General features: G+C 44.1%; 1 protein-coding gene across 1 annotated transcript in view; it reads left to right on the top strand.

The window, feature by feature from the left end:
- Nucleotides 1-27541, top strand: part of LOC122560001 (cas scaffolding protein family member 4-like) — a 75392-nt gene that overhangs the window by 40731 nt on the left and 7120 nt on the right. The window contains exons 3-6 of the mRNA XM_043710146.2: nt 9950-10063; nt 14323-14451; nt 18226-19623; nt 25228-25326. Coding sequence (XP_043566081.2) covers nt 9950-10063; nt 14323-14451; nt 18226-19623; nt 25228-25326 — 1740 coding nt within the window. The remainder of the gene's footprint in view (nt 1-9949; nt 10064-14322; nt 14452-18225; nt 19624-25227; nt 25327-27541) is intronic.

The following is a 27541-nucleotide window of genomic DNA, read 5'->3' as shown; positions in this document are numbered from 1 at the left end:
AATAAACTCCTCTTAGCTGACCGCAGAAAGAAGAATCTCCAAGCAGCTACTCATTATAAGGTGAATAGCAGCTGTCTTTTTACTAGGGTGGAGGATTTCATGACTAGGGGGCATATTTTTAATTGAAAGGAGAAACATTTGAAAAAGACATGAGAGGCAATTTGTTTTAACCTGGGAATACTTCGTATGTGGAATGAACTTCTGGAGGAGCTGGTAGATATGGGTACAGTTGCAACATTTAAAAGACATTTAGATAAGTACATGAATAAGAAATGTATGGACCAAGTGCAGCAGGTGACATGACTTTAGTTAGGGATTATGGTCAGCATGGACTGGTTGAACTGAAGGGTCTGTTTCCATGCAGCCTGACTCTACAACTCTGTAACTGCCAAAGCCAGTAGTATCAGATTCATCCAGCTTAACAGCTGAAATCTTTCACAACCTATTTGTCATGGACAAGCCAAAAACTGATTTACATAATAGTACTTTATTACTTTTATCTTTTAGGTTCTTTCGCATTACAAATCAGTGTCTCATTATGTTTAATGATCACTTAGTTGTTAATAAATCCACTCTTTTTTTAGCTTGCTTAAATAGGGTTCCTTTTAAAACAAATATATTTGGGCTGGGCAAAAGTATCCAAGAGGGAAAGGATCCTTTTTACAATAACCTTGTTGCCGCCAACCAAGGGAAGGATTAAGGAAAGAAGTGGAGTCAGTTCATCTCTCTTCACCCGGGTGGTACCCCATCTAGAATTGGACTTCATCTATTAGACAATTCAGAGTTCCCACAGTACTGCACAGGAATGTCAAGTATGTATCAATTCTCTGGTTTAAAGTAAATGCCTTAAAGGTTAATCTTTCACACAATATTCAGCATATGCCCAAGAAGGTTAGCGTAATGGGCTGGACGATAACAGCCTGTTGACTCACTGTGGAGCTCCCACATTAATCTATGTTGCTGGGTGGATGTCCATGCTGTGTAAAAGACTCCACTGGGACAATAAAAATCTTAGCCAGCAGCTTTGTCCAAGTGCTCACTTTCCCAGGCTTCCACCCTCAACACCATCTTCAATTACTGTGCTTCAGTTCGAGATACATGAAGCTGTCTACAATCCTGCTGAATAGTATGTTTTTAGCAACTAAAGGACTTCAAGCAAGGGGGCAATTGAGAAGCAGGGCAAAATTTCCTGTTGTCTGACAACATAAAGTCGTTAACTGGGTCAGGTGAGAATTTAGAGTGGCACCCATTATAGTAGGTCCACTTTCCTTTTTTATACCCTGATACAGATCCCTAAAGGGAGCAGTGTGGAGCTGGAAAGATGATACTTTTAGCACACACCCTCCCTCCTTCTGTAAGAAAATAAGAAAAAAGGAACAGGAGTTTACAATACTGTCCACCAAGCCTGCTCTGTGACTCAAGATGAACGTGGCTGGTGGACTCATTTCCATTTTCCAGTCTGCTCCCTAATGCTTTGGGTGACATGGTGGCTCAGTGGTGGCTTAGCACTGCTGCCTGACAGCACCAGGGACTCTGTTCAATTCCACCCTCCGGTGACAGTCTGTGTGGAGTTTGCACACTCTCCCCTTGTTTGCGTGGGTTTCCTCCAACTGCAGTCCAAAGATGTGCAGGTTAGGTGGCTTGGCCATGCTAAATTGTTCATGGTGGTGAGAGATGTGCAGGCTAGGTGGATTGGCCATGGGAAATGCAGAGTTATGATGATAGGATGGGATGGGTGGAGTGGTGGGTCTGGATGAGATGCTCTTGAGAGGGTTGGTGTGGATCCGATGGGCAGAATGGTCTGCTTTCATACTGTAGGGATTCTATGATCTTTGATTCCCTGACAGAGCAAAGGCCTGTCTACCTCAGCTTAGTTTAAATTCCAAACATCCACAACACTTTGAATGACAACATCTCTGCTCATCTCAGCCCTAGATGATTATGCTGAGGCAGTAACACCACTGAAAGAGACAGAGCCAAGAGGGTGAGGTCCATGAATTTACCCAACCCCTGTGTGAAGCCAATACACTGTGTGTTTCAGGACATGGGACCCATCATCTTTGTCAGTTTCCTTGTGGCAACATAATGATTGCCTCAGAGATTGGGGAGACAGTAGATTTGGATATTCCCTTTAACCTTGTACGATCATCTCTTAGTTGTCTCTCCTTCCTTCCATCCTACCTCAGGCCCTCCCTTTTGTTCATTCCTCTCTTTTCCAGTCTTGCTTAAGAACATTTGCATCTCAAAGTAACTTTAAGCATGGATACTGCTATAGTATACAACCAAAAATAGTTCCCACAGACAGCATTAAGACAATGACCAGATGATGTGATTGAGAAACACAGGTTGCTCAGGACTTTGGGGGATCTCCTTGCTCTTGGTGAGATTGTACCGAGGGACCTTTACATTCCACAGAAGGCATTTAGCTGGGACTATGGCATAATTAATCGAATCTCATCAGAAAGGAGGGGTTGGCTGGCTCAGTTGGTTTGTGATGCAGAACAATGATAACACCAGTCGGTTCAATTCACACACTGGCTGAGGTTATCATGAAGGACTCTCCTTCACAACCTCTCCTCTCACCTGAGGGATGGTAACCATCAGGTTAAACCATCACCAATCATCTCACTCTAATCCCGATGGTCTGGTAAGACCATGGTGAATTTACCTTTTACCATCTGGAAGATGATACCTCTGATAGTGCAGCACTCCCTCATTTCTCACTGTAGATTTATTGCTATGGAGACCCACAGTCCTCTGTAGGGTTTCCCCATTCCTTTAGATGTTACAGATGGATTCTATCACAGAGGGTTGACTTGGGCCTGACGCTCCCTGATCACACACATTATATTGCAGGGCCCTTGATTCTCAAATGACTCCCTTCACCTCACTCCATGGGTCATGCTAGGTTGGTTATCAGAAACCTGATGAGCAGGGTTTGACAGTCAATTAAACAGAACCATGTTAAAGATTGAGGGGAGGTCTCAAAGATGTCTCAAAGAATATTTGGTAGCTATCCCAAAGAAATAAAACTCCAAGTGTTGTTCTCAAAGGAAGATCAGAATTTCTGGAGCTAACTTGTACATGTACTTATATATAAGCTGTGTAGCGTCCAAGTTGAGAGTGTCGTACTGGAAAAGCACAGCAGGTCAGGCAGCATCCAAGGAGTGGGAGGATTGATGTTTCAGACATAAGCCCTTCATCAGAACTTCCTGATGAAGGGCTTATGCCGATACATTGATTTCCCTCCTCCTCAGATACTGCCTGACCTGCTGTGCTTCTCCAGCACCATACTCTCAACTCTGATCTCCAGCATCCACCATCCTCACTTTCTCCTAGTTGATTTCAACCCCACTGCAAAGCCTCTTCCAAGGATGCCTACCTAGAAGAAGGTTAAAAATCACACAACACCAGGTTATAGCCCAACAGGTTTAATTGGAAGCACACTAGCTTTCGGAGCGACACTCCTTCATCAGGTGATTGTGGAGGGCTCGATCGTAACACAGAATTTATAGCAAAAATTTGCAGTGTGATGTAACTGAAATTACACATTGAAGAATTGATTGTCTGTTAAGCCTTTCATCTGTTAGAATACAGTGATAGTTTCACTTCTTTCATGTGTAAATCACAAAACCCTTTTTTTTAAAGTTGCATTCTCGGGTTAGCTGTTAACAATGGTGATAGCTACACAATATGTTGAAGGTGTTAGCCCCCTGTGTTCTCTGTCTATGACCTGATATTTAGATTGATTCTAATCTAAAAAGTGAAATAACAGAGTTTTACATAAATTCATGCAGTTTTTGAGCTCATAGTTCGACATGAATCTATGTGGTTTTTGAGCAAAGTGCAATGTAACTCTGAAAGTACCAAAAAAATTCACCACACACAATATATATGTGTGCATGTGGGTCTTTGTCTGTCTGTGTGTGTGTCTGTGAGGGGGTGTCTGTGTGCGCGTCTGTGTGTATCTGTGTCCGTGTGCATGTGAGAGTGTGTGTGTGTGTGTAGGAATATCTGTGTGTGTAGTGGGAGAGAGTGAGAGTGTGTGTTCCCCAGTTGGGGAACACTTCAGTGGTCCAGGACATTCAGCCTCGGACCTTCCGGGTGACCATCCTCCAAGGTGGACTTCGGGACAGGCAGCAGAGGAAAGTGGCTGAGCAGAGGCTGATAACTAAGTTCAGTACCCATAGGGAGGGCCTCAACCGGGACCTTGGGTTCGTGTCACATTACAGGTGATCACAATTGTACTACACACACACACAGACAGATATTCCTACACACACACATACACACTCTCACATGCACACAGACACAGATACACACAGACGCACACACAAACACCCACACACACCCTTATAGACACACAGACTCCCACACATGCACCCCCTCACAGACTTAAGGCACTCTGCACTCACTACACACACACACACACACACTTTCTCACACTCACAACCCCCACCCCAGACAGACACACAGACAGACAGACAAAGACCCACATACACACATATATATTGTGTGTGGTGAATTTTTTTGGTACTTTCAGAGTTACATTGCACTTTGCTCAAAAACCACATAGATTCATGTCGAACTATGAGCTCAAAAACTGCATGAATTTATGTAAAACTCTGTTATTTCACTTTTTAGATTAGAATCAATCTAAACATCAGGTCATAGACAGAGAACACAGGGGGCTAACACCTTCAACATATTGTCTAGCTATCACCATTGTTAACAGCTAACCCGAGAATGCAACTTTAAAAAAAAGGGTTTTGTGATTTACACATGAAAGAAGTGAAACTATCACTGTATTCTAACAGATGAAAGGCTTAACAGACAATCAATTCTTCAATGTATAATTTCAGTTACATCACACTGCAAATTTTTGCTATAAATTCTGTGTTACGATCGAGCCCTCCACAATCACCTGATGAAGGAGCGTCGCTCCGAAAGCTAGTGTGCTTCCAATTAAACCTGTTGGACTATAACCTGGTGTTGTGTGATATTTAACTTTGTACACCCCAGTCCAACACCGGCATCTCCGAATCATACCTAGAAGAAGTTCTCCTTCTCTCTCTACAATTCCTGATGAGGGGCTTATGCCCAAAATGTCAAGCTTCCTTCTCCTCAGATGCTGCCTGACCTGTTGTGCTTTTCCAGCGCCACACTCTTGACTCTGATCTCCAGCGTCGGCAGTCCCCACTTTCTCCTATATAGCCTCCAAGCCCCACATACAATTCAGGTAGAGCCTCTGACTGTCTCTCAGGTTAAACTGAAGGTTCTGGTGTTAACCTTCCCTCAGTTAAAGGTCTTTGGTAAAGAATTGATGCTTAAAATAGAATTGATGATTGAATCACACAACACTCTGAGTGATAACTAGCTTTTAACTGTAGTTAGTCTCAAACCTCAATTTGACTCATCATCTGCTACTTTTTGGGTTCTAGATTTTGTGTGGTTTCATACCAAGAGAGTATGCATTTAATTTTGTCTCCTTTGTACTTAACTTCTTTATCCAGGGTAAAGAGGGCGGATATAGAGACTCTATCAAATCCTTCTACCATTTTAGTGTGCTCAATTAATCAGGTCATTATATTGGGGGTGGGGGCATGGTGCTCAAAATTGGATGCACTGCTTCAGACAGGGTACAGAACAGAATCTCCAGATCCAGTCCCAGTTTGGTTTTGGTTTAGCAGTGAAAACAATCCTTGATAATTTGAGGTTGTAGGGTGGTTTCACTTGTTCTGAGTATGATATCATATCTACATTGATGTAGTTTCTTGTCATGCACTGGCAGAGGAGGACAGGAATGAGAGGCTGAGTTGTGGTTATGTCATGAGAATGGTAATTCAGGACATTGAGTTGGAGGGATCTGAGCTTGAAATTTAAATTCAATAAAATCTGAAATTCAACAAATCTAACCTAATGGTGATTGCGTAACAACCATCGGTTGTCAGGAAAACTTTATCTGGGTCAGGAATGTCCTTTCGCACAGGAAATCTGCTGTCCTTAACTTGTCTGACCTACATGTGACACAGCAATGTGGTTAATTCTTAATTGCCCTCTGAAATGGCTTGACAAACCACTTAGTTCAAGAGCAATTTGGTTTAGATAACAAATGCTGGCCTAATCAGTCATGCGAATTTAAAGAATAAAGGTCATAGAGTCAAAGAGTCATACTGCTTAGAAACAGGCCCTTCAATCCAACTCGTCCATGTCGACGAGATATGCTAAATTACTGTAGTCCCATTTGCCACCAATGGCTCATATCCCTCTAACTCTTTTCCTATTCATGTTTCTATCCAGATGACTTTTAAACGTTGTAATTATACCAGCGTTCACCACTTCCTCTGACAGCACATTCCATACATGCAACACTCTCTGCACAAAAACGTTGCCCCTTCAGTCACTTTTAATTCTTTCCCCTCTCGCCCTAAACCTATGTCCTCTAGTTTGGACTTCCCTAGCCTGGAGAAAAGCTGTTGACTATTTACCCTATTCATGCCCCTCATGATTTTATAAACCTCTATAAGGTCACCCCTCAGCTCCAGGGAAAATAGCCCCAGTCTATTCAGCCTCTCCCTTTAGCTCAAAACCTCCAGTCCTGGCATCATCCTTGTAAATCTTGTTTGAACCTTTTCATATTTCACAGCCTTCTGATAGCAGGGTGACCAGAATTGAACACAGTACTCCAAAAGTGGCCTAATCAATGTCCCATACAAGTCCCAACATGACATCCCCACTCAATGTATTGACCAATAAAGGTAAGCATACCAAACATCATCTTCTAAAGTGTTTCGAGAATAAAGAATGAAGGTTTGGAGAGAGTGCAACTGAGCCAGCAGGTGGTCTGACCCACTGTAGCCAGGGGATCAAAATTACTCTGCTTCTGACTTTCCCAGTCTATCTGGTGGACAGTTCTCACATACCAAAGGCATGTTTCCACCAGTATTCTTCCAGCCTGTTCTCTAAGACAAACTGCTATTCAAAGCAGAAAACAAAAGAAAGTAACTCTGTAATGCAAGTGGCTCGGCAGCCCTACAAAACACAGGAGCTAGACCTCTGCCCAATGTCTCGGTCACCCTCGGTCACCCTGCATGGAACACAATGCAGCCTTGTTTAAATCCACACTGCGTTAGCTCGGGCTCTCTCATCCCTCTCCAACAGAGACTAATTTGCAGCAAAGCTCAGAATATTCATTGAACCTCCCTAGTTTCCTTAGCAACTAAGAATCTCTATATAAATTCACCAGTGTGGAGCAGTATGAAGGCAGTGACTGTCGTAATAGGGCTCTGAATAGGGCTCTTTGCTGTATTACCCTTTAATTTATCGTAAATTTAAGTAATAAATTAGCATTGACGATCTATTGCTACACAAAGAGAAACAAATGATAGGATACAGGTCAGTATTGCCAAGTGTTCAGAAATATTCTGTAGACTGGAGGATATTGAGATTCCATTCCTGAACCCTATCACAGGCAAGACAGGAGAAGAGCAAATTTTCTGTCAAGCATTTTGAACATTTATTTGTAATAATGTTGGGAAAAACAAGGCTGTTTGACTGATAGTCACCAGTGATTGAGTTGTGTATTGTCAGAGTAGATGTACCTAGTGACCCATAGATAAAAGTATGGGAATGGGAAGTTAGTAGGGGGTGGTGTGTTGTCAATTCTGGTGGATGTATCTCTGGAATTTCCATCACATGACCTCGAACTGCTCCCTACTGCCCCAAACTTGCTGCCATTGGTCAGTTGACATGGCGGAACTCTCTGTGTGCTGTCTATCCAGCCGAGAAGAAAGCAAACATACTTCTGTTTTCTGATTGGTTAATTCTTGACAAGTCAGCTAGACAGGAATTTTTTTCCCCAGAATGTTTTTGTTGACATTAATGAACAAAAAGTCCAATGGAAATGAAAAATGAATGGACATTATGTATTAACAACAGAATACTTGTCTCTTGATTGCTCACAGTATTGCCCTGGGCAATCCTGGCAGAATGGCAACCCTAATGGGATATCATGTGATGAATACTCTGGGAACATGTGTAGTGCGGGTGAGCCTTGTATAGGCCAGTGTCTGCAGTGATGTGTGAAGAGTTCAGCTCCAAGTAGGCAGGGACACAGAGTCAGAGTGAGAGGTTGTGAATCACCTTGAACTGCATGGTGGCTCAGTGGTTGGCACTATTGCCTCACAGCATCAGGGACCAGGGTTCGATTCCAGCCCGCACTGATATACAACACAAAAAAAACTGACACTGCATACTGATAAACCCTACATTGACTTACCTCATGTTGATATTCCTACACAGATATACAGTGATAACGCCACTAGGCCATCACCGCCCACCATTCCCCAATATCAGTGGGCTGGCACACTGGTTAACACTGCAGTCTCTCACGGTGCCAAGGATTAGGGTTCAATTCCACCTTCGGGCAACTGTCTGTGTGGAGTTTGCTCATTCTTCCCCCCATCTGCATGGGTTTCCTCTGGGACCTCTGGTTTCCTCCCACAGTCCAAAGATGTGCAGTTCAGGTGGATTGGCCATGGGAAATGCAGGGTTACAGGGATAAGGTTAGGGGATGGATCTGCATACCTGGGATGATCTTTGATGTGCACTCAATGGGCTGATTGGCTGCCTTCAACACCCCCATTTGGCTTAACAATGCAGAAATAAAATACAAATATTATGAATTTAAGTGTCAGTGGTGGGTTATTATAGGCAGCATGTCTCCCCGAGTCAGAATATTGGTGGCTCAGGTCCGTTTTGAGCACACAATCTAGGCTGACACTCCAGTGGAATGCACAATGTCCCGTTAGGGTTGCCATTCAGCCAGGATTGCCCAGGACAATACTGTGAGCAATCAAGAGAAAAGTATTCTGTTGTTAATACATAATGTCCATTCATTTTTCATGTCTTTCTAATGCAATGTCTTTTAATCCACCCTCCTGCCCTGTAAACGATCCCACAACACTATTCAAAGAAGAGGACAGGGCATTATCCTGGAACCCTAGTTTTCAGGATATTTATCCCTCAGTGAATATCACTTAAAAATATCACTTGTTCATTATCAGTTTCTCTTTGGAGCTTGCTTTGCACAAATTGGGTGCCACTCTTCCTTCATCAGAATATGATGTGAAGGAACTGGTGTTGGATTAGGGTGGACAAAGTTAAAAATCACACAACACCAGGTTATAGTCCAACCTGGTGAGATAACCCTGAGGCTCCCAGCTTTATTTCTGATGAAGGGCTATTGCCCGAAACGTCGATTTTCCTGCTCATCAGATGCTGCCTGACCTGCTGTGCTTTTCCAGCACCACTCTAATTTTGATTCTAATCTCCAGCATCTGCAGTACCCACTTCCGTCTGCTACCAGAAAATAATTTATCCAGTGCAAGGTTTGCTAGACCTGAGCACTGATCAAGTTCATCCTTTTATCATGAGCTTGATGTGATGAAGTCAACCACATTGGAGTACAGCCCATCTTTGAATTATAATCTGGGACATCTAGTCTCTGTTAGTCAGAGAAGATGAGATCCCTGACCTCCTCCAGAGTGCCCTGGGACATTATGATGCTCAGTAATTCCTGATTGAATGATATTAGTGAGCCTAACTGAGCTTCAGAGGTGGACTGCAGGATCCCAAGATGTCTCAATGCCTGGGTACAGAGTTTTACTCATTCACTTTATCCTCAGCCCTTGGTTATAAAATGCAACATTTTGAGTGGGGTTCAATGATTTTCTTCTCCAACAATAGCATTTGATGTTACATTATGTGGAATGAGAAGAATATCAGAGGATGGGAGACAACGTGATGGTGTTGAGAAGAGTTTCATCTTCATCATGATGACACAGAAAGAAGTACAGACCTCATTGTGACAAATCACAGATCTCCATTTCGATTGTATGAGCAGTGTCTGTATTTACTGGTAACAATGTTGTTTTTGTTTTATCTGTAGGCATCTACTCTTCCCAGAATGGGTCAGGCACCCCTCCTTAACTCAATGTCTGGACCTTATGCTGATGCATATGATATTCCACCATCCTATGCTCCTGAAATCCAGCACAGCCAGGTAATGTAAAGAAATCCAACAATCAACAAATATTGGATACACAGCAGGAAAGCATTCATTGCAAACAGCCTATATCAGCGCTTTGTACTCTAATTGAGCCTCCTCTTATCTTTTCTTATATAAAACTATCATTGCAACCCTTTATTCCCTTTTCCCTCAGATGTTATGAGGAATAGTCACTCAACCTGAAATGTTAACTCTGATTTCTCTCTACAGATGCTGCCAGACCTGCCCTGCTTTTCCAGCAATTATTGTTTTCATTTCTGCTTTACAGTATTTGCAGTTCCTTTGCTTTTTATTCCCTCCTGTGTTTGTCTGGTTTCCCCTTAAATACATCTGTACTATTTGTCTTAACCATTTCCTGTGGTAGTAAGTTCCACATTCTCACTCTTTGGGTGATGGGGTTACTTCTAAATTTCCTATTACATTTCGTAGACTCCCTACATTGTGGAAGCAGGCCATTTGGCCCATCTAGGGCCTGTGAAGAGTATCCCATCCAGCTTTTACTGCATATGGATCTATTGGTGATTCCTGATCCCTGCTCCCTTACACAAATGGCTATTCTTTAGATGTGAGCTTTTAGCAGGAATTTGACAATGCTACAACACAGTCCTGAACAAGGGGTATCCCCGAAATGTTGACTTCTCCACTTCCTGATGCTGCCTGGCCTGCTGTGTTCTTCCAGCCTCCTGCTGGTCTACTTTGGATTCCAGCATCTGAAGTTTTTTTGTCTGCAACACAGTGGATGCAAATCTTAATTTCAGTCTAATGTACAGAACGTCTAGACAGGACCACTGGATATTGAACAACACAGCCCGTGATTTACGCTCCCAGGCCTGTGACCATTTGTACAGCTAGCTCAGCGCAGATTAGAGTCAAAGTCTTCAAATGGTTAAATCTCTGGGACCTTAACGCTCACTGGTATTTCACAAAGTCAAACTAAAGCAATGGAGAGCTGAATCTCAAAGACAAAGACACATTGATAAAGCTTTGTTTAAGAAACAGTTTTAAATTTATGGAAATTTTTGCCAATTACTGTTTGAATCTGCATCTCAATACTTATGAACAGATTTTAGATCTCAGAGCTCACCCTCACGCATGGATAATTTATGCACATTTTTTAACTCAACAGTTTTCAGAGTCTGTTTTCAGTCAGTTGCTGGCAGCAATATCTGTGCTGGTCAGAGGTTCTCAATTTTTTTTTCAAAATGCGGCCCACACTTGTTCCATTCTTTGGGATGAGGAACTGAGTAGGAATCAGGAGGCTCCCGGAAGAATGCAGGTGAAACAAGGCAGAGAGCAGTCCTGGAGGAGGCAAAAGGGGAAAGACATCTGATCACTCAATGTACTTGGTGGGGAAGGGAAGGGAGACAAGAAATGGAATTTGGCAACATTGCTTGTTCCATAGACCATCTGTTCCAGCACTCAGAGAGTCAGGGGTTCAAGTATCACCAAAACCTCTCAGATGTTAATTGAGTCATACAGTATGGAAACAGACCCTTCAGTCCAACCAGTCCATGCTGAACATAATCCCAAACTAAACTAGTCCCACCTGCCTGCTCCTGGCCCTTGTCCCTCCAAAACGTTTCTATTCACCTACATATCTAAGTGTCCTCTAAACATTGTAATTATACTGAAATCCACTACTTCCCCAGGAAGCTTATTCCACACGTAAAACATCCTTTGTAAATACTTCACCCCTCACGGCTTGTATTAAATCTCTCTTGTCTCACCTTAAAAGAAAATGGCCCCTAGTCTTGAAATCCCCATCCTAGGGTAAAGGCACCTACCATTAACCCTCTATACCCCTCATGAATTTATAAACCTCTGTAAAGTCACCTCTCAACCTCTTATGCTCCAGTGAAAGAAGTCCCATTATAAAGTTTGATCCTACATGTGGATGGGTTGGTGGTGGCAGGAGGGGCAAGCTGTGGGATTGGAAAGGGGTAACTCCAGACAATGGTAGGGAAACTGAGGCAGTCAAGTTAGAGAGAGGCTGGCGAACTAAAGGCAATTGGGAGATATCACTCAGTATGGGGGTAACTGGCAAGGGTAATTGAGGGCAGTGACGAGGAATAACTGGTGGAAGGGGGATAGGGACAATCCAGGACGGGCAGAGGAGCAACTGAGGGTGGGGGAGAGGCCAGGTGACTGAGGCTGTGGGCAAGAGGTTAATATGGTTTGGGAAAAGGGTAAATAAAGGAAGGATAGAGGGCAACTGAAGATGAGAGAGTGATGTTTGTTGAGAAGTGAAAGGATCCTTATCAGTAACTAATAGTGACCCACCAAGATTATGTTGAGAACTCCCTGTATAACGAACATTAATGTGATAGACTGATGGTCTGTGTAGATCATAGATGTAACATCATTATCCCTCATAGAATTCCTACAGTGTGGAAGCAGGCCATTCGGCACAAGTCCACACTGACCCTCTGAAGAGAAGCCCTCCCAGACCCATTTCCCTAACCTATTACTCTACATTTACCCCGGACTAATACACCTAACCTAAACATCCCTGAACACTATGGGCAATTCAGCATGGCCAATTTACCTGACCTGCACAGTGCTAACCACTAAGCCGCCATGCCATCCTTAAATAGCCTCCCCACAAGCAGTAGCAATCTTATAATCTGTAGGCCCTATAACAGCTCTCAGAATGATATTACATTAAAGTAAGTGTGGCTGTTCCTGAGTTAAGAGATGGAAATGTGTTGCTGGAAAAGCGCAGCAGGTCAGGCAGCATCTAGGGAACAGGAGAATCGACGTTTCGGGCATTAGCCTGAAAGGCTAATTCCTGAAGAAGGGCTAATGCCCGAAACGTCGATTCTCCTGTTCCCTAGATGCTGCCTGACCTGCTGCGCTTTTCCAGCAACACATTTCCATCTCTGATCTCCAGCATCTGTAGACCTCACTTTGTTCCTGAGTTAAGGTCACTTAAGGGTAGTGTGGGGGCCATTCACTTGGGCACAATGGAAACTTCCACATTTCTGACTCTTCCAGTTAGAAAAGCACATTCTTTATGCTAGCATTGTCTAAGGACACTCAACTACAAGCAAAACAACAACTTATATTTATATAGCAGCACTAATGTAATAATACAGCCCAAGGTACTGCATGGAGCACTGTCAGGGAAAACTCGATACTTAGCCACATAAAGATACATATGGGGAAGTTGGTAAGAAGTTTGGTCAGATTTTAAGGATTGTCTTAGAAGAAAAGACAAAGCCAGAGAGATCTGGGGTTGTGGATAGCTGGTGTTGGGAGGAGAAATTCCAGGGGTTGAGGTATTAAGGATGTTCAAGGGGTCAGATTTAGATGAATAGAGACCTTGACAAAGATTTTGGCAATGGAGTGGGTTACAGACATAGTGAAGCGTGAGGCCATGGATAAACTTGAAAACATGGATGAGAATTTTAAAATCAAGACATCACTTTGCCAGCGGTGAGTGTAAGTCAGTGAGCACCAAGGTGATGGGGGAATGAGCTTTAGGTAGGACAAAGTTGGGGGAGGACCTCTGCTGTATAAATTATACTGCAACAGCATTGCTGAGTTACGTTATAAGGACAACACCCTGGACCCCCACAACCCCTACAGAGAAGTCTCAGCTCTGTTTCAACAAGATGCTACAGAATAATGGGGGATGCTGAATAAATTAGAAACAAAGCAGAAATTGTTGGGAAAACTCAGCAGGTCTGGCAGCATCTGTGGAGAGAAAGAAGAGTTAATGTTTCAGGTACAGAAAGTTCAGAAGAAAGGTCACTGGCTCCAAAACATTCCCTTTGATTTCTCTCCGCAGATACTGCCAGATCTGCTGAGTTTATTCCAGCAATTTTTGTTTGTGCTTCTGATTTTCAGCATTTGCAGTTCTTTTGGGTTTTTTTTTGGCTCAATAAACATGACACTGGCAGTGTCCAGAAACAAACCTATATTTGAATAAAATTGTGAAATTAAGTCAGCCATCCTCGGAAAATGCAGAATTATTTCTAAAGTGGTGTACAGTAATTGCTATGAGGGGACTTTAGAATATTTTAGTCTATATTGCCCCCTGCTGGAAATGTCTGTTATAGACCCAGGGTAAGGGCTGAGCTGTGACTCCCTTGTTCCTATTCTCAGACCTGCTCCTGGGTAGTTCAGTGCCCAGTTGGTGTGCACAAAAAACATTCTTTCTGTAGCTAGAAAAACTGAGAATATTCTGCAAGAAAGGCTTGTTTTCACCACTTTGTCAAATGACAGCACTTTACAAATATATTTTCCACTAGATGTATGGCAGTCCTGGACCAGCAAGGAAGTTCTCAATGTTCCAAACCGAAGCAGAGAAGTCTCTAATCCAGCAGCTGTACGACATTCCCCTGAGCCTTGAGAGGCCCAGAGCTGCAGTCCCGCAGCAGGTAAAAGAACGGCTTCTTCGTGTATCACATCTGACACAAATTTCCAAAAAGCGCCTCACTTGGACTATTTCAGTAAAGGAATGAGAGCTTACACAACTTCAAGATGTTTCAAGGCAACAAGAAATACTTTTGATGTGCTTCTTCATGCCAAAAGTGCCAGCAAATTTGTATGGCATTACCCCACAGGCAGCAAAAATCAAGATCATAACCAGATAGTCTGTGATAATGTTGTTGGTGAAGACATTGGGGAGAGCTACCTCTTCTTTGAGCAGTGACCATGACATCTGAGCTGCCTAACGTGCAGAATATGACATTGCAAGTGGTACACCAAAGCATCAGGATAGATTTTGGTTCAAATCTCTGGCTTGGGGCTTAAGTCACATCGGCTGAGTCCATTTTAAATTAGTAGAGGACTTGGAAAACAGTGTCAGGATTGGACAGAGTCAGCATGGATTTACAAAAGGGAAAACATGCTTGGCAAATCTACTGGGCTTTTTTGAAGTTGTAATGAGTAGAATTGATAAGGGGGAATCAACAGATAGTTTAGTTATGCTTTCAGGAGGCTTTCAATAAGATTCCGATAAGCAATTAGCATGTAAAATTAAAGTGCGTGGGATTGGGGGGCTAGTGTACTGATATGGTGTCAGCAGGAAATAAAGAGTAGGAATAAACTGGTCATTTTCTGAGTGGCAGTCAGTGACTAGTGGGGTAACACAAAGATCAGTGCTTGGTCACTAACTATTCACAATATATATTAATGATTTAGATGAGGAAACTACATGTCACATTTCAAAATTTGCAGATGACACAAAACTAGCTGGGAGGGTGAACTGTGAGGAGGATGCAAAGATGCTTCAGTTTGATTTGGACCAATTGAGTGAGTGGCCAAAAGCATGGCAGTTTCAGTGTAATGTGGGCAAATGTGAGGTTATCCACTTTGGCAGCAACATCAAGAAGACAGATTACTAGTATGTAACTTAGCTCACTGAACGTTAAGGTTTGTTTTCAGACGTTTTGTCATCATGACTAGTGAGAGTCTCTGGTCTAGTGCTGTGTGGAAACTAGTGATAGTGGGTCGTGTCTTTTGATGGCCAGTTGGTGTTCATGTATCTTGGTGGCAAGTTTCCTGCTAGTTTGTCTGATGTAGTGTATTTTTACGGTTCTTGCATGCTATCTTGTAAATGTCATTAGTTTTGCTGGTAATATCTAATGGATCCTTCAGGTTCATTAGTTGCTGTTTAAGTGTGTTGGTAGGTTTGTGGACTACCATGCTTGGGAAAAGGGAAAGTGCAATGAGACCCATGTGTCCTTGCACACCTGACACTGAAAGTAAGCATGGAGTGAAGGCAGTGAAGAAGGTAAATCCTTTGTTGGCTTTCAATGTGAGAGGATTTGAGTACAGGAGCAGGGATTATTTGCTCCAGTTGTACAGAGCCTTAGTGTGACCACAACTGGAGTATTGTGTGCAGTCTTTGTCTCCTTATTCAAGGAACGACGTTCTGCCTATGGAGGGAGTATGACACAAGTTTACTGAACTGATTCCTGGGATGGCAGGACTGACATATGAAGAGAAATTGCATCAGTTAGGGCTACATTTACTGGAGTTTAGAAGAAAGAGGGGAGGGGAGAGATCGCTTAGAAATCTATAAAGTTTTAATAGGACAAGACAGGATAAACACAGGAAGGAGTTCCTGATGATCAGGGAGTCCAGAACCAGGGGTCTCATTTTAAGAATACAGGGTAGGTTATTTAGGAATGAGATGAGAAGAAATTCCTACAGCCAGAGAATGTTGAGCCTGTGGACGTCTCACCATAAAAGGTGGTTGAAGCCAAAACATTGAATGTTTCAAAGGAGTTAGATACAGTTCTTAGGGCTAAAGGGATCAAAGGAGAAAGCAGGAACAGGGTACTGAATTGGATGATCAGCCATGATTATATTAAAAGTCAGAGCAGGCTTGAAGGGCTGAATGGCCTCCTCCTGCTTCTATTTTTTATTTCTATGTTGTCAATAAGCCCCAAGAAATTACTCATTTAGAATAAAATATGTTGTGCAAGCTGTAAACCTAATAAAGAGACAGAAAGTGTTGGGGATATTCAACAGGGTCTGTAAGAATCTGAGGAGAAAGACAGTCAATGGTTTAGGTTGACAGCGGTTTTTGTTATTGCTAGAGAGTGCAGGTGGAGATGCTCTGAGCAATTCATGTGGGAGATAGACATTGCTGGCTGGATATTTCCTCATGAGGAATATCCAAATTAGATGTCCTATAATTTGGCATGAACTAGGAAGGGGACTCAGCCAGTTGGCCTGAACTGATGCAGTTTATAAAACTGTGGTGCATCTGCTTGTGGGTCTCAATCCCACCTTCCTATCTGCCTCTCAAATGGCATGAGTCCAGAATGCAGGAGTCACCTGAGATTGACTGGAAATCAGTCAAAGAGTGTGGTACTGGAAAGGCACAGCCGGTCAGGCAGCATCCAAGGAGCAGGAGAATTGACGTTTAAAACATAAACTCTTCATCAGGAACGACGAAAGAAATTATGCTCGAAACGTTGATTCACCTGCTCCTCGGATGTTGCCTGACCGGCTGTGCTTTTCCAGCACCACACTCTTCAACTCTGTTCTCCAGCATCTGCAGTCCTCACTTTCTCCTGGAAATGAGGAGGCGTTGGTGCTCTGGTTTCTCTCAAGGCTGTGAGGAACTGGGTACAATTAATATTGACCACGACCCCAAGGAAGATTGGTTAATTTAGCATAGAATGAGATCTTGAACTTGGTCTTGCAAGAACTTCCTTATGGAAATTACTTCAGAAGGTATGCCTCAAAGTGAAGGGACCATCCTTCAGAGCTAGGGGGAATTCCTTCAGCCAGTTAATCTATAGAACTCATTGCCATAGAGGACTGTGGAGACAAAGTCATTGAATGTATTTAAAACAGATGGTTTTTGGAAAAATCTAGCACATCTGGTAGTGTCTGTGGAAAGAAATCAGTTAACATCTCGGGTCAAGTGACATTTCTTCATAACCTTCAAAACGTCTTCAGTTCTGAAGAAGGGTCACTGGTCCCGAAACGTTAACTTTAATTTGATTTTTGATTTGATTTAAGCTTTATTGTCAGGTGTGCTTAAATACTCTACATAGACTGAAAAGTGTATAATGTCGCCACACACGGCGCTAACTTATGTACAAAACTTAGGTAGAGTAATAACATGGAGAAACAAAGTTAAAAGTAAAGCATTACGGTGGTCCTTGGTACAAGTGGAGCGGCACGGTGGCACAGTGGTTAGCACTGCTGCCTCACAGCGCCAGAGACCCAGGTTCAATTCCTGACTCAGGCGACTGACTGTGTGAAGTTTGCACATTCTCCCTGTGGGTTTCCTCTGGGTGCTCCGGTTTCCTCCCACAGTCCCAAAGATGTGCGGGTTTGCCCCTAGTGTTAGGTCAATAGGGGTAAATGTAGGGGTATGGGTGGGTTGCGCTTCGGCGGGTCGGTGTGGACTTGTTGGGCCGAAGGGCCTGTTTCCACACTGTAATTAATCTAATCTTAAAAAAAAGTGGAAAAATAAAGATTTCTCTCCACAGATGCTGTCAGATCTGCTGAGTTTTTCCAGCAATATCTGTTTTTGTTTCATGCAGCTGTTCTTATACACAAGGTTAAGGTTTGCAGGGATTGGGGTTGAGAGACATATCAGGCATGATCAAAATGGCACAGCAGACTCGATGGGCAGAATGGTCTAATTTTGCTCCTGTATCCTACGCGTCTGGTTGGTTTTGCAGGTGTACGATGTTCCTCCAAGTGTATGCAGAGATGGGCCGAATAGAGAGAGCAACTACGACATCCCGGTGTCTTACGGAGGCGAGCCCCAGAGGTTATCGGTCGGGCCGTATTGCACCCTGCCCGCTCCCCGCAAACTCAGCTGGGACCCAGCGGACGCCAGCCGGGCTGCCAAAGCCGAGCTGTACGACGTGCCGCTCTCCAGGGACGGAGCCGCCGTGCCCAGGAAAGCCCTGTACGATGTTCCTCCCACCGCGGGCGGCGCTGGAGGCTGGGGTTCGCCTCACCACGGCACGCTGCCGGCCAGGCTGCAACATCCGGGCACTGCCCGCCAGGCGCTGTACGACGTCCCCCCGCCGGCGGCGCAGCGCTCACTTTATGACGTACCCCCGGCGCGCGAGTGGGCCGACTCCAACCGCCGCCTGTCGAAGTTTCCAGAAGTCTACGACGTGCCGGTGAGCGCCGCCAGGCTCGGCCCGGACGCCGCGCCTCACAACGTTTACGACCTGCCCAGGCTCTGCCCCGGAGGCGCGGGCGGTGCCAGGAGCCCCGCGGAGCCCGTCTACGATGTGCCCCCGCAGGTGTCCAGGGACGGGCAGGCCTCCCGGGAGGAGAAGGAGCCCGGGCCTGAGCCCGACCCCCAGCCCCAGCCCCAGCCCGAGCCCGGCCCCGCGGTGCCCGACACCGCCCGGGAGATCACCCTGGACGTGGAGATGGCCGTCGGCCGGTTGGTGCAGCTGCAGCAGCAGGTCGCCGACTCGGTGGGCAGCATCATGGTGTTCGTCAGCAGCCGGTGGAGGCAGCTGTCCTTGCTGGAAGAGAACCTCGGCCAGATCCGCTCGGCGGCCGGCCGGGTGATGAAGTCGCTGGGCGCCCTCATGGACTTCGTGAGGGGGGTGAAAGTCAATGCCGCCCGCCTGACGGATGGCAACCTCCAGAACCGGCTGTACAAGCAGCTCCTGATCCTGGAGGACTCCTACCAGATCATGGTGGAGACCTGCCAGGCACTGGGCACCTCGGACTGGTCCCTCGATGTCCTGGTGGTGAGCGACCCTCAAGCCAACCCTGACGACCTTGACCGCTTCATCATGGTGACCCGGACCGTCCCAGATGATGTGAAGCGACTTGCGTCCATTATAATTGCCAACAGCAAGCTCCTCTTCAACCAGGTGGCAGGGAGGAAGGAGAGACAGTGTCAGCAGCCATCCCCTTCAACGCCGGGCAAACCACAGTCCACCAGTGACAACCAGCCTCGTCCGCAGAGGAAGAGCAACGGGCTCTCTATTAAACATAAAGCCCCACTGCCAACGCCTCCAAGGAAAGAACTTAATTCAAAGCCAAGCTACCTGCTAATCGCCAAGCAAACTCACATAGAAGATTGCGATTACGTCCAGTTACAGGTGAGTAAATGAACGGCAAGTGCCACAGTCTCAAATAACATTTAAAATCAGTCCCAGAGCAAACACCATTTTTGTGCTGCGAGCGCCATTTGTTAACGGAGGGCATATAGTGTGCCCACCTCTGCTGACAGAGCCTCCACGCTCTCTGGGGTCACCCTTTGATTATCACCCACCCTGTGGTATCTCATTTAAACTATAAATCCTGAATTCTGAACAGCAGGCACCATGGGCAGCTGCCCACACTCTCTGCACACACTACATCCCCTGGCTCACCCTTAACAATTTCTCCTTTGAATCCACCCACTTCCTCCAGACCAAAGAGGTAGCCATGGGCACACGTATGGGCCCCTGCTATGCCTGTCTCGTTGGCTACATAGAGCAGTTGATCTTCCGTAATTACACTGCACCACTCCCCACCTCTTCCTCTGCTACATTGATGGCTGCATTGGCGCCACCTCGTGCTCCCGCGAGGAGGTTGAGCAATTCATCAACTTCACCAACACATTCCACCCTGACCTTAAATTTACCTGGACCATCTCTGACACCTCTCTCCCCTTCCTGGACCTCTCCATCTCCATTAATGACGACCGACTTGACACTGATTTATTTTTTACAAACCCACCGACTCCCACAGCTACCTGGATTACACCTCTTCCCACCCTATCTCTTGCAAAAATGCCATCCCGTATTCCCAATTCCTCCACCTCTGCCGTATCTGCTCCCAGGAGGACCAGTTCCACCACAGAACACACCAGATGGCCTCCTTCTTTAGAGACCGCAATTTCCCTTCCCACGTGGTTAAAGATGCCCTCCAACGCATCTCGTCTACATCCCGCACCTCTGCCCTCAGACCCCACCCCTCCAACCGTAACAAGGACAGAACGCCCCTGGTGCTCACCTTCCACCCAACCAACCTTTGCATAAACCAAATCATCCGCCGACATTTCCGCCACCTCCAAACAGACCCCACCACCAAGAATATATTTCCCTCCCCACCCCTTTCTGCCTTCCGCAAAGACCGTTCCCTCTGTGACTACCTGGTCAGGTCCACGCCCCCCCCTACAACCCACCCTCCCATCCTGGCACTTTCCCCTGCCACCGCAGGAACTGTAAAACCTGGGCCCACACCTCCTCCCTCGCCTCTATCCAAGGCCCTAAAGGAGCCTTCCACATCCATCAAAGTTTTACTTGCACATCCACTAATATCATTTATTGTATCCGTTGCTCCTGATGCAGTCTCCTCTACATTGGGGAGACTGGGCGCTTCCTAGCAGAGCGCTTTAGGGAACATCTCCGGGACACCCGCACCAATCAACCACACCGCCCCGTGGCTCAACATTTCAACTCCCCCTCACACTCTGCCGAGGACATGGAGGTCCTGGGCCTCCTTCACCGCTGCTCCCTCATCACCAGACGCCTGGAGGAAGAATGCCTCACCTTCTGCCTCGGAACACTTCAACCCAAGGGCATCAATGTGGACTTCAACAGTTTCCTCATTTCCCCTTCCCCCACCTCACCCTAGTTCTAAACTTCCAGCTCAGCACTGTCCCCATGACTTGTCCGGACTTGTCCTATCTGCCTATCTCCTTTTCCACCTATCCACTCCATCCTCTCCCCCCTGACCTATCACTTTTATCCCCTTCCCCACTCACCCATTGTACTCTATGCTACTTTCTCCCCACCCCCACCCTCCTCTAACTTATCTCTCCACCCTCCAGGCTCACTGCCTTTATTCCTGATGAAGGGCTTTTGCCCGAAACGTCGATTTCGAAGCTCCTTGGATGCTGCCAGAACTGCTGTGCTCTTCCAGCACCACTAATCCAGAATCTGCAGTCATTGTTTTTACCTAGTTTCTCCCACTGCCATTACTGAACTTGATCAAACGGTGCTAGCACTGGTTTGTGTCTGCATAGTTGCTCACCTTTTTCTTCGGAATGCTCTGTTAGATCCTGTTTCACTTCTCTGCTGCCCGATTACTTGCTTTCTCCAGAACCTTTGGAACATAAGAATGGAAGTTGGCAATTTAGCCCTTCAACTCTGCTTTATCATTCTAGATTGTGGCTAATCTTTTGTCTCAAAACCATTTTCTGCACTTTCCTCTAATCGTTAGATAGATTTATGGATGTTAATGAAATCAATCTGTACTTTAAATGTGCTCATTGACCAAGCTTTCACAGGTCTTGGGCAGAGAATTCCAAAACTACTGGCTGCAGAAATTCCTCCTCTGTCCTAGGTGGTCCTACCCTTACTCTGAGACTGTGCTCCTCGTTCTAGACTCCCCCAGCCAGGGGAAGCATCCTGCCTGCATCTACCCTGTCTATTTTGTTATGAATTTTTAAAGTTAATATTTGATCACTTCTCATTCTTTTAAATTCCTGACAATACAGGTCCAGTTTACTATCCCAGAAATCAATCTGATGCACTTGCTCTACATTCACTATATGGAAAGTATACCCTTTCTTAGGAAAGGGGACAAGAACTGCACACAGTTCTCCAGGGGTGCAGTCTCCCAAGGCTCTGTGCAACTGCAGAAAGGCAAATATACTTCTCTACTCAAATCCTCTCACAATAAGGGGCAGTGTACAGTTTTCCCTTTTAATTGTGCTGCACCTGTGTGCTTGGGTTTCACGTAGATATATGTCCCTTTGGACAACACCGTTTTCCAATCTTTCACCATTTAACAAATAGTGTACCCCCATATCGTCTACCAAAACGGATAACCTCACTTATTAACATTATATTCCACCTATCGTGTTCTTGCCCAGTCCCTCCACTTGTTTAATTACCTATGAAGCTCCTTTGCATTGTCACTATTTTTAATTTTACATAGTGTTGTGTCACAGCAGATTTTGTAAATTTTAATTGGCCAAATCATTTTTATAGTGAACACCTGGGACCCAAGCACTGATCCTTGCTATACCCCACTAGACACAGATTGCTAACCTGAGAATGATTCATTTATTCCTTCTGTTTGTTTTCTTTATTGTAACCAATCCTCATATTATCCCAATCCCTTGCACTTTAATTTTGTTCATTAACCTGTGTATGTTATGCAGCCTTCTGAAAAACCAAAATACACTACATCTACTTGTCCCCTATTATCAACTCTATTAGTTACATACTCAAAAAAAAATGGTTTCTCAAACATGATTTCCCTTCATAAATCCTTGTTGATTCTGTTCAATCAAATTATTACTTTGTGTCCAGTTATTATATCCTTTCATCGTTTCTAGTATTTTCCTTACTACTGATATAAGGTTAACAGGTCTGTACTTCCATCTTTTCCCACTCTCTCTTAAGCAGTGGGGTTAGATTTCATTCCTTCCAATTTACAGAATCTGCAGAATATTGAAAAAGAAATTACCAATACATTATCTCTGTAGCCACCTCTTACACCAGTGTGGAAAGTAGATAATTATATACTGGGATTTGTTAACTTGCAGTTCTAATAATTATTGATAATGCTTCTTTACTAATTTATTTCAGTTCCTTATTCTCACTCATCCCCTGGGTATCTTTATTTCTGGGAGATTGCTTGTAACATCCTCCCATATTTAGTTTCTCTGCCATTTTCCATGATAGTCACATGTCACTGTCTATAATGGACCCGCAATTGTCTCTGCTAACCTTTTTTCTTTTTTATATACCTGTAGAAGCTTTTACAATCCATTTTTATGTACTTAACTAGTTTACATTCACTAGCCCTCTCCAGAGCCTTTGCTGCTACCACTCTCAAGTCCTCATTGTCTCTCCTCTGACCTCACTGTCCATTCCAAAGTCCCTAGTGGCTTCTCTGAATCACCGAGCTCTCTCCTGCAACCCTGCCAGTCCCCCTCCGCTATTACTGGACGTCTTCTGAGCCATGTCTTTCTCTACTGAACCTCTAAGCATTACTTCTATTTCCAGCTGCTGTGAGCTGCAATCAATCTGGCAGTGATCAGAAGCAGAGATTTCAGGATGACCTGACATCTCACTACATGCAAGCAGAGTGAATATCTTTCATGTTATAGCCTGCTTTTGCAAATTTCTTGTATGTGAAATTATATAAGTTTTTGATGAACAGATGTTTGCAGTGTAGGAAATAAGGAACAGTAAAGTGTAATCTTGTAACTAGAGCAAATTAGTTAGTATTTGGGTAATTTCTGCTGAAGCTAATATGTGACTCTGCTCCAGAACAATCCCATAAATCTACTTCAGCTTTTCCACAGCTCTGTTGTATTTTAATCATGATTTGGAGGTGCTGGTGTTGGACTGGGGTGCATAATGTTAAAAAATCGTACAACACCAGCTTATGGTCCAACAGGTTTATTTGGAAGCACTAGCTTTCGGAGCGCCGTGCCATAGAGATTGTGAGATTTTTTAACTTTGTATTTTAATAATCTTTAATTATAGGATTTGCTGTGACAGACAGTACAGTTACAGGTGTGGGCGATGTGGCCAGTACAAGTGTGCTGCAACCAATCTTTGCAGTTAAATGACACTCCTGAGAATTCCTCGTTTGCTACAACAGTGACTATGCTTCAAAAAGTACTTAATTGGCAGCAAAGCACATTGGGATGATCTGGTTGTTATAAGCTGGCACCTGTCAAGAGTCTCCGTTATAGACATTTTAAATCAACCTGTTCAGAGATTATACTGCACACCGCTGGAGGAGGCGGAAATTGAACTGAGCCTCCTGGCTCAGAGATAGGGACTCCCATCACTGTACCACCCTCACTTATATTCTGACACATTCAAAGGATCCTGTTTTGATATTGTCATACAAAGTCATTAATTTTGCTTTGCAAGTTCTGAATGCCTCCCAAATCATTGTTAAGCATTGATCAGGAAGTTAATAGATATGTATTAGTTTCTCCCTACATAACAACAGTGATCCGTGGCTGCAGAGCATATTGCAATGTGAAAAGAGTTAAACAAATGCGTTTGCATCTTTCCTCCTCAAATCCTGCTGCATTCCTTATGTCCCTGTAAATATTATTCCCAGTGGTTCCTTTAAATCTTGAAGCACTCCAGTAGGCCCTTTAAATAGTGACACACTCTCAATGACCTTTAGATACTGACACACTCCTTGGCACATCCTGTATTTTGTACAGAATCCATTCTCAGAATGTGGGCTTGCCTGCAATTATTGCACACCCTAGCTGCCCTTGAGAAGGTGGTAGTGAATCGCCTGTCAATCTTGCGCTGTAATTACATCAACAATGCTGTACGGGAAGAGAGTCTGGGAGTTTGAACCAATGAAGAGATAGCGATATATTTCCAAGTCAGGATGCTGTATGGTTTGAAAGGCAACTTACAGATGGTGATTCTGCTGACCTTGTCCATGCCTTTATGGAAAGTGCTATCTAAGAAACTGCGAAGAGACTGGTGCAAATTCAGGAAGTAGTGATCCTGATAGCAGCTTTTACAACACAGCTGTCCACTTTGGCAGCCTAAGTATCAATGTGGCCCGTGCTTGTACCTCTGCAGCAAAGTCTGCCTAATGACTGGTGCTCCTCAGCAGGCTGGAGGTTGATGCTGGCACGTGTAAGCCCTTATTGAGTGGACCTCTTCTGGGACCTTGAGTAACATTCTCCTGATAATCACACTGGTGTTTCTTTGCAGAGGAAAGAGGAATTCAAAAGGCAAGAGCAAAAAAAGGAAAGCATCAAACACCAAGAGAGAGAGAGCTTCAAGCAAAAGAAGCTCCTTTTAGAACGAAAGGTACCTGCTTCACTGTTGCTGGGATTTTGTAAAGTACATTGTTGCTTAAGTTTGCACCATATCTTTGATTTTTTAAGTCTTCGAGCAACACATTGAATGTGCTCTCTCATTAAAAGTATTTCTTGAAGTGGTGGGACTTTATTTCCCTTTTGTTTCATGCTGGAGGGTTAACAGGTTTGAACCATAATGGTGAATGTGTATCATTTCCTGTGGCTGGACCACAGCCTGTCATTCTTGTGTTGTAAGTACATTCACAATGCTGTTAGGGAGGGTCTCCAGGAGTTTGAGCCAGCAACACTGAAGCGATAGTGATATAGTTCTGAGTCAGGACTGTGTGAAACTTTGAAGCCTCCCCCGCCCCCACCCCCAACAAAAACCTGTCTTCCAGCAATAATGTAGAGGAGCTCATGAATTCTTTGGTAACGAGGATTGAGTCTCTAATCAACTGCTTCTGTAGCTTCCCTTTCCTTCACGTATCACACTAAGCCAAATCTCCCCTCCCATAGTCATAAACTTGTATCTTTCTCCAGTTTCCATAACTTATGTTATATTTCATTTATGGCAAAGAAACTTCAAGCTAGCAGGTCATTATCAGTGTTTGGGCTCTAAACTCTCAACTTCTGCATCAAAACATCTTTCTGTTCCTTTCCCATCCTGTGTGTATTTAAATACAGCTGTATTATTAATGTCAACTGTTCCATTTTACTGAATTCCCCTTTGGGTATGGAGTTACTTTGATATCAGTGGTAGGGAAGTATTGGAAAAAGTTCTGAAGGATAGGCATTGATGTGGGGTAGTCAGCCAGGGTTTGTTACAGGAAAATCATATCTGATTGAGTTTATTTGAATAAGTGACAATATATTGACGAGGGCAGCATAGTTGATGTGGTTTACATAGATTTCAGTAAGGTCTTTGACAAGGTCCCACATGGAAGGCTGGCCTCGAAGGTATCCAGGGATCCAAATTTGGTTTTCAAATAGAAGGCAAAAAATAATGGCAGAGGGTTGGTTATGTGATTGGGAGTCTACAGACAGCAGTGGAAAGCAGATTTGGTACTGAGACCCTTGCTGCTTGTTATTTGCATTAACAACTTTGAGGATTTAGAAGGTATAATTAAAGTTTGTGGATGGCAAGAAAATTGGTGGTGTTGATAGTGAGGAGGATTGTCTCAGGCTACAGTTTGACATTGATCACTTTGGGACGTCTAATAAGGGAAAGCTATATACAATGAATGATAGGTCCCTAGGGAGTACTGAGGAACACAGGGACTTTGGTATACAAGTCTGTAGATCTGTGAAGATATCAGCACAGGCAGACAGGGTGGTGAAAAAGGGAGCACTGAATAGAGGAACAGGAAAGTCTTGTTACAACTTTGTAGAACATTGGTTAGGCCACAGATTGAATACTGTGCGCAGTTCTGGTCACCATATTATCAGAAGGACATGATTGCATCGGAGAGGGTGCATAGGAGATTCATCAGAATATTGTCTGGGATGAAAAGTCTTCAGTTTTGAGAAGTCGCTGGGTTTGCTTTCCTTGGAACAGAGAAGGCTGAAGGGGGATCTGATTGGAGTTAGAGTAGCTCATGTCAATCTCCTCCGCTAAGACCAGAGGGCATAATTTTAAGGTGAGAATTGGGCAGTTTAGAGGAGAGGTGATTTTTTTTTTTTAAAATCCAGAGTGTGGTAGATATATACTGCATGCTGTCTGAGAGGGTAGTGGAGGCAGATACTCGCACCATTTAAAAAGCATCTGGATGAGTGACTAAAATCCCAGGGCACAGTCAGTTGTGAACCAAGCACAGTTAAATGGGATTAGTATAGATTAGTGTTTGTTGGTTGGCAAAAATGTAGTGGGTTAAAGGATCTATTTCTATGCTGTATGACTGAGTTGGTTCTGATTTCTCAATTGGATTTATTAATACCCTATTATGAGTAGATATTGGCCTGGCCTAGGTAAAAGTGTCTTCCCTGCAGTCTGTTCTGCTATAATGTGGTAGTTGTCCTTGTGCGACCTTATGTTATAGAAAATTGTGCAATGGAAATAATAGCACCTATGGGAAAAACCGGTTTAGGGGCGAACCACCAAAAATGTCAGTAAAACTTTGAAACAAAAAATAGTAGTTAACCAAACACAAACAATAGCACAGTCTAAGTAAATGTTAAAATCATATATATTAATGAAAAAATACAATCAATTTATACTTTTAAGGGGT

The sequence above is a fragment of the Chiloscyllium plagiosum genome, unplaced genomic scaffold, assembly GCF_037043375.1.
Source record: "Chiloscyllium plagiosum isolate Xiang-an unplaced genomic scaffold, Cpla_swu_hap1 HiC_scaffold_15, whole genome shotgun sequence".
Classification (NCBI taxonomy): Eukaryota; Metazoa; Chordata; class Chondrichthyes; order Orectolobiformes; family Hemiscylliidae; genus Chiloscyllium; species Chiloscyllium plagiosum.
The sequence above is the reverse complement of the archived record's forward strand: the minus strand, read 5'-3'. Positions and strand labels throughout refer to the sequence as shown.